General features: G+C 37.7%; 2 protein-coding genes across 7 annotated transcripts; one reads left to right on the top strand and one right to left on the bottom strand.

Moving 5' to 3' along the window:
- Positions 1-3,503: 3,503 nt before the first annotated feature.
- Positions 3,504-5,526, top strand: LOC121999899 (myb-related protein 1-like). The gene is made up of 7 exons (XM_042554530.1): positions 3,504-3,869; positions 3,954-4,164; positions 4,239-4,315; positions 4,394-4,451; positions 4,531-4,582; positions 4,644-4,713; positions 4,840-5,526. The coding sequence occupies exons 2-7, from the start codon at positions 3,954-3,956 to the stop codon at positions 5,422-5,424; spliced, it is 1,053 nt and encodes a 350-aa protein (XP_042410464.1). The 5' UTR covers positions 3,504-3,869; the 3' UTR covers positions 5,425-5,526.
- Positions 5,527-7,758: 2,232 nt separating this feature from the next.
- On the bottom strand, positions 7,759-13,263 carry LOC122018933. Of its 6 annotated transcripts, none has more exons than XM_042576419.1 (5): positions 13,171-13,263; positions 12,990-13,099; positions 11,751-12,278; positions 9,072-9,112; positions 7,759-8,948 (listed from the first exon to the last, which is right to left on the bottom strand). In XM_042576419.1, the coding sequence occupies exons 3-5, from the start codon at positions 12,052-12,054 to the stop codon at positions 8,034-8,036; spliced, it is 1,260 nt and encodes a 419-aa protein (XP_042432353.1). In that variant the 5' UTR covers positions 12,055-12,278; positions 12,990-13,099; positions 13,171-13,263; the 3' UTR covers positions 7,759-8,033. The 6 variants fall into 6 exon arrangements, with proteins under 6 accessions (XP_042432353.1, XP_042432385.1, XP_042432375.1 ...); XM_042576451.1 differs by having other exon boundaries at positions 11,751-12,156; positions 13,171-13,221; XM_042576441.1 differs by having other exon boundaries at positions 13,001-13,099; positions 13,171-13,207.
- Between the last annotated feature and the right edge of the window lie 606 nt (positions 13,264-13,869).

Here is a 13,869-nt window from a genome sequence, read left to right as displayed (position 1 = left end):
AATATGTAATTTTTACAATATATAATAGCTTAATGCTAACTTCTATACATTATATAAGTTAACCAATAGTTTCTACATATTGTAGAAGATACTTGATAGCTTCTACAACAACATTAATCTATGAGTATTTTTGAGATAAAATCATAGAAGAAACGTCCATTTGACTTTGTATTTTTTTTTTAAAGTGTGTTGATGTGATGTTTTTCTTAATTTTTGCCCTTTTAATTTTTGCCCTATTAATTGTGTTGGCTCATGCATTAGGGTTGCATGTTAGTCCAACATGCACCCAAATGAGCACTAAATTAAATTGAAGAGTCTTAGTATAATGGTAAAATTAATATCATATGATTTTGAGGTCGTAGATTTGAGTTGCGAAAACAATCGGCTGCAAAATACAAAATAAAGTTACGTATAATATATCTATCTATACGGTGATTACTAAGTTGAACCAATGACGTTATTCTTCATTTCATGGTTAATCAGCTCCACCACATAGGAGAAAACCATATTACTCTATAAGATGCTCGCCAACAGGCAAACAAGCAAATTTCCTTGTCAACATCAACAAAAGAAGATGATAACAAAAAAAAAAAAAAAAGAAGACATATTCCTTGCTTTTTCAACTTAAACTTTTATTGATTCCTGGCATTATTTTTGATCAGGAAGGTGCTTGGAGGAGATATGCCACTAAGTGCCACAGAGAAACATCCAACAGTTTGGATGTTCAATTCAAATGTACTTCAAACAATATATTCTTGGATGATCACAAAGTAATAATCTAATGATGATACACTATATTCTATGCCCAACCTTGTCCTCAGTCCCTGGGAATAATATCCACTCCTCGAGCTAATGGAGCAAAGTGCTGCTCTATTTAAGATTAATTATCTCCTTATCAGTTAACTAAGCCTAGAAAATAACATATACGAAAGCATATATTACAAATTTACAAGTTCATAGAAGGATAGTGATGAAGTAGTCCAAGAACTCTAAAAATGAAAATAAGGGGACGTTTGGTTCTTTCCTAGGAATAGGAATCGGAATGGGAATCATTGTATTGTGGAATGAGAATAAGTATGAGCATTAATATCATTCTTAAAAGCAATGTTTGGTTACTTGCATATTTTCTATCGGAATAAATCAAAATTTCCTTTTTTACCCTTAAAGGAAAATAAGAGAAAAAATTAGATGTGAGAGAAAGATGAATGTGAGAGAAAAATATGATGAAAGAGAATGATGAGAAAGTATGATGAGAGAGAAAGTGTGATGAGAAAGAATGAAGAGAGAGAAAGTGTGATGAGAGAAAATGAGAAAAGAGAGTGTAATAGGAGAGAGCATGATGAGAGAAGATGAGAGAGAAAATATGATGTGAGAGGATGAAGAGAGAGAAAATATAATGAAAAAAGAGGAGAGAGTGTGTGATGAGAGAGATTGAGGAGAGAGAAAGTATGATGAGAGAGAAAGTGTGATGAAAAAAAAAAGAGAACAATGAGTGTGATGGGAGAGATTGAGTAGAGAGAAAGTATGGTGATCCGGTGGTAAGAACGGGGGACCCCCTTTTTTGGGAAGTCAACGCCACGGGGAGGTCAAAGTATCCGATGTCCGACCGGAGAAGCGGAGACCGGTCGGCCGAACGGGGTCACAGCTGAACCAAAGACGACCCGACGGGACTAGGGGTTCCGACGAACAGAGACATATGGCCGAGCGGACCCTCATGACCGTAGGGTCAAAGACGTGGAGGTCAACCCCAAGTTCGGGCCGAACGGAAGCATGCCGGGCCGAACGGAAGTATGCCGGGCCGAACGGAAGGATGCCGCGCCGAACGGAAGCATGCAAGGTCGAACGGAAGGATGCCTCGCCGAACGGAAGCATGTCGGGCCGAACGGAATCATACCGGGCCGAACGGAAGGTAACCCGACCATAGCCGGGGTTCCGACGCTCATGTTGAACAGAGTCGTATGGCCGAGCGGGTAGCCCGCTCGGCTGAAGGCACAAAGTAGCAACACTGCGAACAGTCCACACAACATAAGACCGGTCGGACGTAAGGGGATTGCCGACCAGATGGACACTCGAGACGGAGTAAGAATAGACAACAGGACAAGGAAACATCCTCTGACAGCGGGTATGTTCGAGGAGCAGGTCATACGCAGGATCTTATGACAGGAGTCCGCTGTCCCATCAAAGACGTGCTCGGACTGTAGCAGTAAGGGGTCAGGTAAGCTCTTCTGACAAGCCCATACCGAGGTATGGACAAAGGACACGTATGCACCTCGGTATGTGTGCCCGAGCCTCTTCATAGCTCTATATAAAGGGTCCTCACCCTTCGCCGGAGGTACGCATTCTTGGAGATTTGGAGCCACTTCTTTGTTGTCCACTTGCCTGACTTGAGCGTCGAAGGGTCGCCGCCGGGAACCCCTTCCCGGCCCGACATCTTTGCAGGTTCGCCGGAGCTCCGTCCGACCGGCCGAAGATCTACGTCAGCGACAAGGAGAGCTCCACGTGCCCAGCGTCCGTTGACTCAGCGATTCGGACAGGATCATATGGTGAGAGAGAAAGTATGATGAGAGAGAAAGTGTGATGAAAAAAAAAAGAGAACAGTGAGTGTGATGGGAGAGATTGAGGAGAGAGAAAGTATGATGAGAGAGACAGTATAATGAAAGAGAAAGTGTGTTGAGGAAAAAAAAAGAAGGGAGTGTGACAAGAGAGATTGAGGAAAGAGAAAGTGTGATGAGAGCGAAAGTGTGATGAGAAAAAAAAGAAAAAAGAGAGTGATGGGAGATATTGAGGAAAGAGAAAGTATGATGAGAAAAAAAAGAAGGAAGAAAGTGTGATGGAAGAAATTGAAGAGAGAGAAAGTATGATGAGAGATAAAGTGTAATGAGAAAAAAAGAGGAAAGATAGTGTGATAGGAGAGAGAAAGTGTGTGATAAAATGATGAGAGAGAACAAGGAGAGAGAAGTGATATGAAAGAAAAAATAAATAAATATATTTTGATATTTGATATTAAGGGAGAAAATTTTAGTTTTAGGACAAGGGTATTTTTGGAATAAGGAAATATTTTGATTGATAAAAATAGGGTAATGACTCATTGAAGGGGAGGTACATGGGAATGAGTCATTACCCAATTTCAAGAATTCATTCCCTTATTTGTATTCCTATTCCTATAATCCAAACATTAACAATGACAATCAATGATTTTCATTCTCATTCTCCACTCCTATTTCCCTAAACCAAACGCCCCCTGAATACTTTAAATTCGTGATTGAAAAAAATAATAATAAATCAGTAGTAAACTTTCAAGATTCCTTCTCTTTTTGTGTGTGTGTGTCGAAGGGATAACTGAATAAGTACCAAAACATAGCGGAGGAGACAAAATGGAATACAATACTTGTTGCTTGTTCCATTCCTTGCTTTCAAAGTAAACTCGAGAGCATCATATACAGTAGAGTTTTCTATTATTTACACAGTCAAACAGAGTTTTCAGACTTCTGCCATAACCAATTCATTTCAGGCTTAACTTCATTAACTATTTCTATCAACTGGATTTTTTTTTTATCTTTCATAAATTTGAGTAAGGAAGTTCTTGACATGAGCATGAAGGTTCTTACTTCTTTATTCCTTTGGACATGTGACAAGCCAAAGGGAGCCTAGCAGAAAGTTTGTTGATGCAGAATATTAACTGAAGCCTTAACTTGTGAGTGCTGTGTTCAGTGATTCTAAACTCCCTTAAGGATTGCCTTATAAGGAGAGCCTTGGAGTCATCTCTCAGCACCAATGTGTCTCTCAGCTTCCTAGGAACAATTCAGTTTGTCTGAAATGAAGCTCCCAAATGGAGTGTAGATCTACAAAGAAAGGAGAAAGATGAAAAGGTAATGAAATTTTAGAAAATGAGACGACAAAGCCGATGGTCTCCATGATTTAGCTTGTCTCCTAAAATTTTCTTCCTGAATCAGATGTATCAGCATCAATCTCATCAAAGCCGAACTGGCCTCCATTCTTTTAGGACACCATGTCCTTCAGAGAGACACTTGATTTTGCAAAGAGGAAGTGATTCAGGTGAGCCTGGGCTAGTTCTTTCAGCCGATGCCAAGCCTAGATTAAAATGGACCCCTGAGCTCCATGAAAGGTTTATCGATGCAGTGAACCAACTAGGTGGAGCAGATGGTGAGCATAGATAGATGCAAGTAATTGTTTTCATGTTCAAGACTAAGAAAGCATGTTCTATATGTATCTTGCAGAGGCTACCCCGAAGACGATCATTAGGCTGATGGGCATTCCAGGACTCACTCTGTATCATCTCAAAAGTCATCTTCAGGTCCTAACTACCATGCTCTAGAATCTCTCGTTTCATTTTCAGAACTAATTAACTTGCTTTTGTCATTTTGTCTTTTAGAAATACAGGCTCAGTAAAAATCTGCAGGCTCAAACAAGCACTGGAAGCATGAAGAATTGTAAGTGAACTCCTAGAGTTTATATATGGGCCTTCAAACCAGATACATCAGTTCCAAAGTTTTTACAACTTAATTGTAGTTTTTGGTGAGGACAATGGATCAGCAACAAATATCATGGCACCGGTGAACAAGTACGATAAGATTAGTGAAACTTTATATAACATGTTTCTCTAACAGTAATATATTTCACAGAACCATGCAGATAAATGAAGCCTTCAGAATGCAAATTGAAGTTCAGCAAAAGCAACATGAACAACTCGGGGCAAGTCCTAATTCTCCAAAACAATTGGCAACTAATCATAGTTTGAACCTTTTATTTTGAAGTCAATTTCCTGTTCTTTTTTTTTTTTCTAAATGATATTCTGATAAAGGTGCAATGGACGTGAAGGTACAAAGACATTTGCAATTCCAGATAGAGGCACAGGGAAAGTATTTGCAGTCAGTGCTGGAGAAGGCTGAAGAGACACTTAGGCAGCAGAACTTGGGTTCTTCCAGGCTACGACTCTCAAGTGAATACACTGAAGGAAATGCCATCCAACACATGCTACAACTAAATCCAACCCAACTTATTGATTGCTCAGTGGATAGTTGTCTGACCACATCTGAGGGATCGATGGGGTTTAGAGCTGCTGCAGATCATCAAGAAGGGCTTTCCCTGTGCATGAAACAGTATGGAGGACGATCTAAGCTCGAACATACTCAACACATGAGGTGTAGTGATCCGATTGAGCTGAAGAAAGCTTTATCCATGTCTAAAGATTCAGCATCAAAGAACAAGTTTCTTGAACATCCAGTAACAGGAGAGCAGCAGAAGTTGTACAGGACAGAAGAAAGCAGCCAGACGGATTTATTCTGCCTTGCCACAAATTTAGAACTAAAAATCTATGAAGACAGTGGAGGTGCATCAGGCTGTAAGCAATTTGACCTGAATGGCTTCAGTGGAGTTAATACACGGAAAGGAGGCCCATTTTGAGGCAAAACGTACGTATGGTTGTATCTAAGTACCACAGAGAATGCTTGAGAACAACTACTTGTCATTTGAATCTCTAGTATAGTAAATAAGAGTTTCAAAGCACTTTTCGTTTGTAGTAATGGTTCATTAAGACTGGTTAAGAAAATTAATCAGGATATGTTTTTAGCTAGATTTAACATAGTGAACATCCACTGATCCACAAGGTTATTCTTTCTGGTCATAAACAAGAGAAAGCCTTGATTAAGCCTCCTTTTCAAAGTTTAATCAATAGTAAGTGATACGGGATGTTACAGGCGGATCCGAATATGACGTGATCAAAGTCAATGTGATATGGCAGTCAAAGGCAGGTGACAACCAGCGTGTCACTCTTAATAGGACTTTGTTCTTCGCCCAGCGCTTCAGTACGAGAACGACCAGGCCATGAGTCGGTCGAACCTAGGGGGCTTAGTGCTCCATTTCTATATTAATATATCTATTATGTATACTATCATTAAATAGTCGACCGAGTTTAAGGGATGTCTGACCTACCATAGAGTCGACCGGAGTAAGGGGATCCAACTCTCCATTCAGCACAAGTCTTTCAGAATATGACCAGTCGACCACACTGTCGGTTGACCTTAAGGGTTTTCTCATATATCGGTCCTCCTTCATATAACCATTCGGTAATAATTTTGATCAGATTTATATAACTCAGCATGCCCGTCGCTTATTCATATAGAAGATAAGTGTAAAACAACTCTCCTTATAAACTCGATTGGGCTTCTAGATATCTGTTTATCACTTCAAAAGCAAGTCTTCGATCATCTAGGCGATCGGCTTAAAGTACCGATCCAATCTCCCGGTCCTCAGTTCCCCATTTCTTAGAGGCAAGTAATTCGGTATATGGCCGGTCGGTCATAGAATTGACCAGACCTAAGGAAATTAGCTTCATATTACTTCTAGAGTAGACTTCAGCACCACCTAGTGCATAACCGAGCAGCTTAAGAGAAGGGCAGTTATACAATCAGCTAGTTTAAAGATCCGGTTGGGATACACTCAGACAACATGGTCAGAGAATCACAATAACATGTAACAACCATTTTTTCAAAGAATATTTCTCTATTGTAATATGAGCATTCACTATAACCTTCTTCGAAAGTGATCACTTCCCATCACCCGACATTTTATGACAGCATATTCCTTCAACCGCCTCATTAATGACATAAGTTACAAAAGAGGTGCACAGATGGATAACGAAAGATTCCTTAAACGGTGACGGTACATCTCCTAGGTTGTACATCTTCCCATACCCGACAACCTCTAACACTCAACATTCTTTGTCACTTCATGATCGCGGAGGTTATAAGAGGTGGTATATAAAAGGAGTCCTCTCCGTTGGCTAGATACACGTCTTACGGTAGTCTTACTTATGCACACGCATTTACTGTTCATCTCTCCCTTTTCTCGCTCGGGCATTGTACTGATTTGAGTGTCGAAGAGCCTACGCTAGGGACCCTCTCCCTATTTTTGGCGCTGACGTCTTGTTTGCACTCTTTGATGTGTGCAGAGAGGAAAAGCCCATTTTTCTCTAATTTAAAGTCCTCACACAATCAACATCGCAACCACCTAACCAGTATGTCATCTCTCCAGTTTTCATACAAGATCAGTAAACATATTTAAGAAACATATGGGATTTATACTTGGCATACTGTTGCTATGAATCTACAAGAACTCAAAATTTTATCCGCAAGAACTCAAAATTTTATTTATATATTAAATATCAATTATTTCAATTCAATCAATTCAATTTTAATTATAGATTTTGAAAATATATTAAATCGTTTTTATTAAATAATAAAAAAATATTAAATCACTTAAATTTTTATTTAAAAAAAAAAAAAAAATCAATTACCAACCGAATTCATTAATTTTTTAATCGATTCAGTTTTAATAGTAAAAATCAATCAGTTTAGTTGGTAAATAAACTCTAAATTTTATTTTAACAAATTCAATTCAATGGGTTCAGTTTTAATCAAATGCTCACTAACACATAACAAAAGTTCCTCAATCCTTTCTTCATCTTGGATCCAAAGTTGTTGGGAATAAAAGAGAAGGCAAAAACAATCCTTCATGAATAACAGCAGGGGAAGGTGAGGAGAAGTGGAACATTGTGACCATTAAAAGGAGGTGGGACACCTACTTAAAACCGTTAGGGAAACGAACTGAGGGACTATGGCTGGCAAAGTGATATAAAACCCGTTACAAATTTACAATTCACATCACAACGAATGGAGTTTTCACAAGTTGTAGCTTGGCAATTATAACTATTCTATGAACTTAAATCAACATCCAGCCTTCTCATAATCCAACTAGCTAATCATGAATTGCTAAAAATGGTATTGATCTTTCTTGACCATGCAATTATTCAGGTAATATAAAAAATCATGGTCACAAGATATTGTCTAAACACCAGAGATATTGACAAACTGAAAGTACAGCCCTCATAATGAGCAAGCAGAATAAGGTGGAGCATAACGAGGGAATGGAACACCAACCTGGAACCGATGATCTACACTTGCCTAGAATTTATGTTCACGTAATTTTCTGATTGGTGTTGTCAACTGCTAGTCCTAAACACTTTGGCTCCGCTGGAATTCCTTTCCTATCTTGCTCTTGAAAGAAAATAGCTTTTTGATGTGGTTCCTCATAGACGAACTCGTATGTTGAGGGGCGGCAAGTAAATTGTTTTGCCTCGTTTCCTCCTTGCACTGATGTGAGATCAGGTTGTTAGTAGTACCTGCTTCACTGAATGTTCCCATGCCATGACTCTTGATAGAAGATTTTAGAGCCACATGGAGAGGTTCTGAGAATGATATCAGTTTTTCTACTCCAGTGGCTTTCAGACACACTGGACAGGGTGGCTCATGAATTTGATCCTTTGGAGTTGTCTCTTCCAAACAATCTGCATGGAAAACATGGTGGCATGGTAGTATGCCAGCGACAGGCATATCCCCGTTTTTGATGATCTGATTAGAACTCCACGGAGACTTCTGATGCAACGACCTCTTGCAAAGTTCACATTTCTGGTATGTTGCAGCGTCATTAGGGTATCTCTCATTCTCTACATCAATATTGTCTCTGATTTCTGTGCCATCCCCGTCAAACCTGAAATCGTAGCTGCTTGCGTTACTCCATCTAAATCCTTCCCTTCTCGAACTCATGCTGAGTTCTGAAGAAGCCTCCATCTTCTGGAGTTCAGTTAGGGCTCTATGGAACTTAAGCTCAGGACTCCATGTTCTCTCAGACCACATGGGTGAAGCCCTAATATCTTCCTGGTGCATTCTTGCACCACTAGAACTTGCTTCAGCTGTTCCTGGGACATCAGCATCTGAAACAGGATTCTGGAACACAAGTGGATAAATGGGCTTTGAAATGAATGACCACCTGTTCGAAAGTTGACGGGGTTGCTTGCTAGCAGATGACCATCTACTAGATTCTAATGGTGAAAATGGAGAACCAATACTATTTGCCACAGAAACATATCCCTACAATAAAAAGAAGAGGGAAAAGGTTACTTTTTAGAATAATCTACATAAAGCCAGCCAGACATGATGGGAATTGATTTTCAGAGAAACAAACACCATGAGAACTCTGAATTAGAATGCTACCTCACTTCCTCTGGAGAATACACAAGCTTCAGGCCTCCCACCTAACAATGTAGAAGTAATTGAAGATTAGTTACATACTTAAACTTTTAAGGTTTTAACAAATCTATCATCAGCTTTCATTTTTAATTAATGCATAAAAGTACTAATTTTGTAAAAAAATTCCAGTCATTCCCAACCAAAAATAAGTATATTTTTTTATAATTTGAATCTTTATAAATTAATTGGCATATTAAGAAATGACATCTCGATCATTAGAGAATGTAATGAGGTGTCAAAATGGCATATGATATCACATGAAACATAATACTTTCGAGAATTAATCAAACATTACTTCAAACTTTTTCCAGGCTAAGTTTGTTACAAAATCATAAGTACACGATGCAATGTTAGAAAAAAAGTGTTTTTAAAACCTAAAAAATTCATGATAGTTATAGTAATTAACCCTAGATATTAAGAATTAAATGTAATTTGGACAGCAGTAAAGCTTCAACAATGAAACAGTATTCACAAACATTTAGAATTGAAGTGAGCCCCTAATTTGTTAGTATTTCTAAGTTTCTATTTTACAGGTGAAGTGAAGAGGAATACGGTAAAAAACCATGCTCCATCTCAGATGGAGCCATGTAGGCTCTTCTAAAACCAATAAAAAAACCAAAACTCACATGAAAAGAAAAAGAGTGATAGATCACTTGCTAATCAACTTGAGTTCAATCAAGTTCAATAACATATATGGATCTGACAATGTATCCGATTTATGAAGACATTTGAAAACAAGGTATAAAGTGATGTTTTTACTAACCAGAAATTAAAAACTGACACACTAGAACTAAACATTGTTGCATGCAAATTATTTAACAACTATGGCGTAGAAACTAATATCAAGTTGATTCTACATTAGCATTGTGTAAAACATAATCTATAGTAGAACAAAAGGCAAAGGAATTCAAGTTCGAAGCCAGAGAAAACATCACATTTCAAATTTCCCAGCTTCATAAGAAAGGAACATTTATCCATATTGTGGATGACCAAAGTTATGTTTACGGTTCTCAAAATGAATGATTACTTATGGTGATTCACAATAAATTCAACCTCAATATCTGGAAATGATTATAGGTGACTGATAATATCAGAACTAATTGTTACTGCATCTTGCTTTTTTAGCCTACCTGCTGTCTTATTTGACCATGTAAGCCATTCTTGGTTTTTGTAATGTCCTTTAGAAGTCCTATGTGGACAAATTTTGTGTATTTCCTTTTTGATTCACAAAACAACATCCTGCCCATACCCATGTAGTCTTTCTTCCAGAAAAACCTATATGCCATTCTAGTCATTTTAAAGACACAGAAGAACAATTTGGTGGCAAACACAGAAACAATGGAGCACCATATCGATGCTGGAATCAATGTACCTTTTTTTCTAAGCCTGTACTTCCATACAAAATGTTTGACTTAATGAAACATATAAAATATGCATATTAATGTAACAATCTAAATTGTATAATCAACTTGAACAGACAGATAAACATGGAAAATTCAATCTGTTACCCATGACACACCTGTTATTCCAAAAAGGATTATTTCCAGTTACTACATTATTTTAAAGGAATATTTTACTAGGTGTTCTATTCATGCAGATTTTCTGAAATATAAATTTTCAAAAAAAAATTCTAAATGAGCACAGCAGAACAATCATAAACTTACTGGCAACATGGTCATCACCATACAACCAACAAATTATTTTATCTATTTCTGATGACTGGATGAGAAACTATCAAATTTAAGGTAACTACTATATATTAACCTAGACAGTTATGAGAGTTTTACTAAGAAAATTACTTGCAAGCTCACCAATCCAATTCCTAACCCGAAAACATGTATTCAGTTGTACACCCATAATGTATTCATGATTTTCTATCCATGCCAATCTATAATTGCCACTTATTATGTCTACTCTCCCTTTGCTCTTGATGACATCATATATGAACATATCCAAATCACGTGACTGTAAGTTTGCACAATATTGTATGTTTTAATAGTGAGACCTGCTTGGTTTTGTCCTTTGTCAAAAGGAGCCTATCTTTGAGCTTACATCAAACTGAGACTCTACACTCCTTACCAATGTGGGACAAAAGCCTTTTCATCAGAGCCACCTAGACAGCTGAATGTCACATTCCCATCAATGATGCCATGAAGTCATTTTGTGAATGTTGATTTGGGTCTTGTGGGTGTTGGGCCAACTGGATTATTGCTTGCTTTAGGATTGAAGTTCTCATGGTTTTACCCTTTTGATGAAAAGTGCCTTGAAGAGTGGACATATCTTTAAACTTATAAGTCCTTGAGATTCAACACTCCTTGCTGAAGTGGGACTAAAGATCACTCAACAAAATCTATGATAATTCCATAATGCATTTCAAACTTGCAACAAACTCCTATAGAATTAAACACTTCTAGACCAGTTTCCCAACTCAGACATGGTAAATTTGGTGACCTCATCTCAAAATAGTGCCTCCTAAATCAGGTACAAATGCCACACAATGTTAACTAAATACAAAAATACAAGTAGAGAATTTATATAAAAATTAGATTGTCATATCCTCCTGGAAAAAATGGAAATTTTAAACATAGAGAGAGGAAATTTTGTCCTCATAGTGAGATAGGGAAGCAAAAAACAATCAGATACCTCCAGTGGGTATAGAAAATTCCCCAAGATCATATCTATGCATACATGGTGTCCAGCAGCGTGGTTGGAGATGGTCAGATGGGCTCCCTGTCAAAGATACTGCCCCATCTGACACAGAATGGTGATGATTAAGGTCACAAGTTTGTCTGCCACTTTTACTACTCAGAGAGTATGAACTGCCAGTCAAAGGAACTTCATGGACTCTATTGGATAGTTCAGGTGGCTGAGAACTGCAGTCCCATCTCCTAGATAAATGAGGTGAGTAGCTTGAATTGGTTCGCCAGTGAGGATCATGTGGATCCATGGAGCCTGCTCTTCTGGAGGAATTAGATTTAGGTCCATGTGGCCCAGTGGCCACACAACAAAGAGCACCCGTCTTATCGATTTAATATGGTACGCAACAAATCTGAGGAAAGCAACACAGACCAATAGCTTGAGAAGAGAAACTATTTAAAAATCATGGATGTATATCAACAGCCACCAGTGTTAACATTTGAATTTCACTTTATTGATAAGAAAACCTGTAACCTGTTCAAAAAATCAAAATCATTAACCTACAATGAGCTTAGAGGGTTATCCAAAACAACATATGACTAAGTATTTTTACCATAATATTCTTCCTCAGATCCTACAAAATGCACAACATATAAACAATTGCACTAGTATTGAGTTAACAATATACACCGAGATAAGTCACAACTTAAAAATCAGCGTGATATAAACAATTTGACAAAAAACAAACAAGTTTCTTCATCAAACACATAGGTCCAATTGATTTAACGACTCAAACTGAGTTAGAGCAAAAAAAAAAAAAAAAGGTGGTGAAGATAAAGGACATGAATACGCACTTTGTTATGATCACTTACAACATTGTTCCTCTGCCAGGAAAAAAGTAACATTCTGCTGAATCAAAAACTTTAAAATAATAATAATTGACGGGATTAGGTCAAATATAGCAAATTGTCTATGGACTTCATTTTCACAAAGGGCAAGGTCAGCATACTATATGGCCAGCAGTGATAAATAAAATAACAAAAATAATCCATTTTGAATTGCGTAAAAGCGCCTAAACGAACTACGAAAGGCAAAGTTCCTCGGATTAATGTCATATGAATCAGTCTACAACCTCTCGAAGAAGAAAATAAGGTTAAAAGACCTTTCGACAAGCAATGGATTCAATAAGCACAAAGTTTCATCTTTTTTTTGAAAAAGAAAAGAAAGCTAAGAGATTGGACGAACGAGAATCAAACCGGCGGAATTTAGGGGAATGCTCGAGAAATTTCTCAAATCCACAGACAGGGCCAAACAACCGGGTGATTCAGAGGATGCAGGAAAGGGAATCCAAACACCTGAAAGTAAATCAAGACTGTAAGAGCGTGGTTTGCGTTTGCGAGAGGGAATCGAAAAGACGCGAACGAACAATCGAGGGAAAGTCCCAAATGGTCGTCTCCTTCCTCGGGGAGTCAGCGGAAGCGAACAAAAGTAGCATAGTTTAAATAAATTAAAGAGAATTGTTTACTTATACTGGTTTTCAATACACTTTTATTCACCTCCATTACTATTGGAAACTGTTGGATTTTGCTCTAGAGTAAAACATCTGGTTGAATATATAACTACTCCATCCAAAAAGCAACTGTGCTAAAATAAAATACGACCGTTGATACCGATATCACCCAGTCAAGTCAGGTCTCTCAACCGCCATGAGTGTCTCGCATAAATCCTGGATCCCTCGATTTTATGGGGGCGTTTACTTGGACGAAAATAAGAGGGAAGTTTAATTCTTGTTAATTTGAAAAGATGGTGAGAGAAAGAAGGGAGGAATTTAATTCTTTCATTTTAGTTGTGGAGAAATTTAATGATAGTAATTTTCCAACATTAAAAAATTATGATTTTTATGATAATTACATGATAATACTTTTACTTATTTTTGTTTAATATATAATTTGTAATGCTTAATTTAAAACATCTACTATTTAAGGGCCATATTTGACCATACAACGATAACTAAAACTAAGCATTTATTCTACTAAATATGAGAGCCCGACTTATGCTGTCCGATTCCGTCTGCGACTGAGTGCATTTCCGAACACCCAAACACATTCTGATCTCGGCCGCAGAC

This window comes from Zingiber officinale, chromosome 1A (genome assembly GCF_018446385.1).
Source record: "Zingiber officinale cultivar Zhangliang chromosome 1A, Zo_v1.1, whole genome shotgun sequence".
NCBI lineage: Eukaryota > Viridiplantae > Streptophyta > Magnoliopsida > Zingiberales > Zingiberaceae > Zingiber > Zingiber officinale.
The sequence above is the reverse complement of the archived record's forward strand: the minus strand, read 5'-3'. Positions and strand labels throughout refer to the sequence as shown.

Excerpts from the sequence above, each read along its gene's own strand:
- LOC121999899 (XM_042554530.1), top strand. The coding sequence starts at position 3,954 with ATGTATCAGCATCAATCTCATCAAAGCCGAACTGGCCTCCATTCTTTT. Across the intron at positions 4,583-4,643 it reads ATCATGGCACCGGTGAACAA|AACCATGCAGATAAATGAAG; the intron begins GTACGATAAGAT and ends TATATTTCACAG. Across the intron at positions 4,714-4,839 it reads AGCAACATGAACAACTCGGG|GTACAAAGACATTTGCAATT; the intron begins GCAAGTCCTAAT and ends ATGGACGTGAAG.
- LOC122018933 (XM_042576419.1), bottom strand. The coding sequence starts at position 12,054 with ATGGATCCACATGATCCTCACTGGCGAACCAATTCAAGCTACTCACCT. Across the intron at positions 9,113-11,750 it reads ATTTTCTATACCCACTGGAG|GTGGGAGGCCTGAAGCTTGT; the intron begins GTATCTGATTGT and ends CTACATTGTTAG. Across the intron at positions 8,949-9,071 it reads TATTCTCCAGAGGAAGTGAG|GGATATGTTTCTGTGGCAAA; the intron begins GTAGCATTCTAA and ends TTTTTATTGTAG.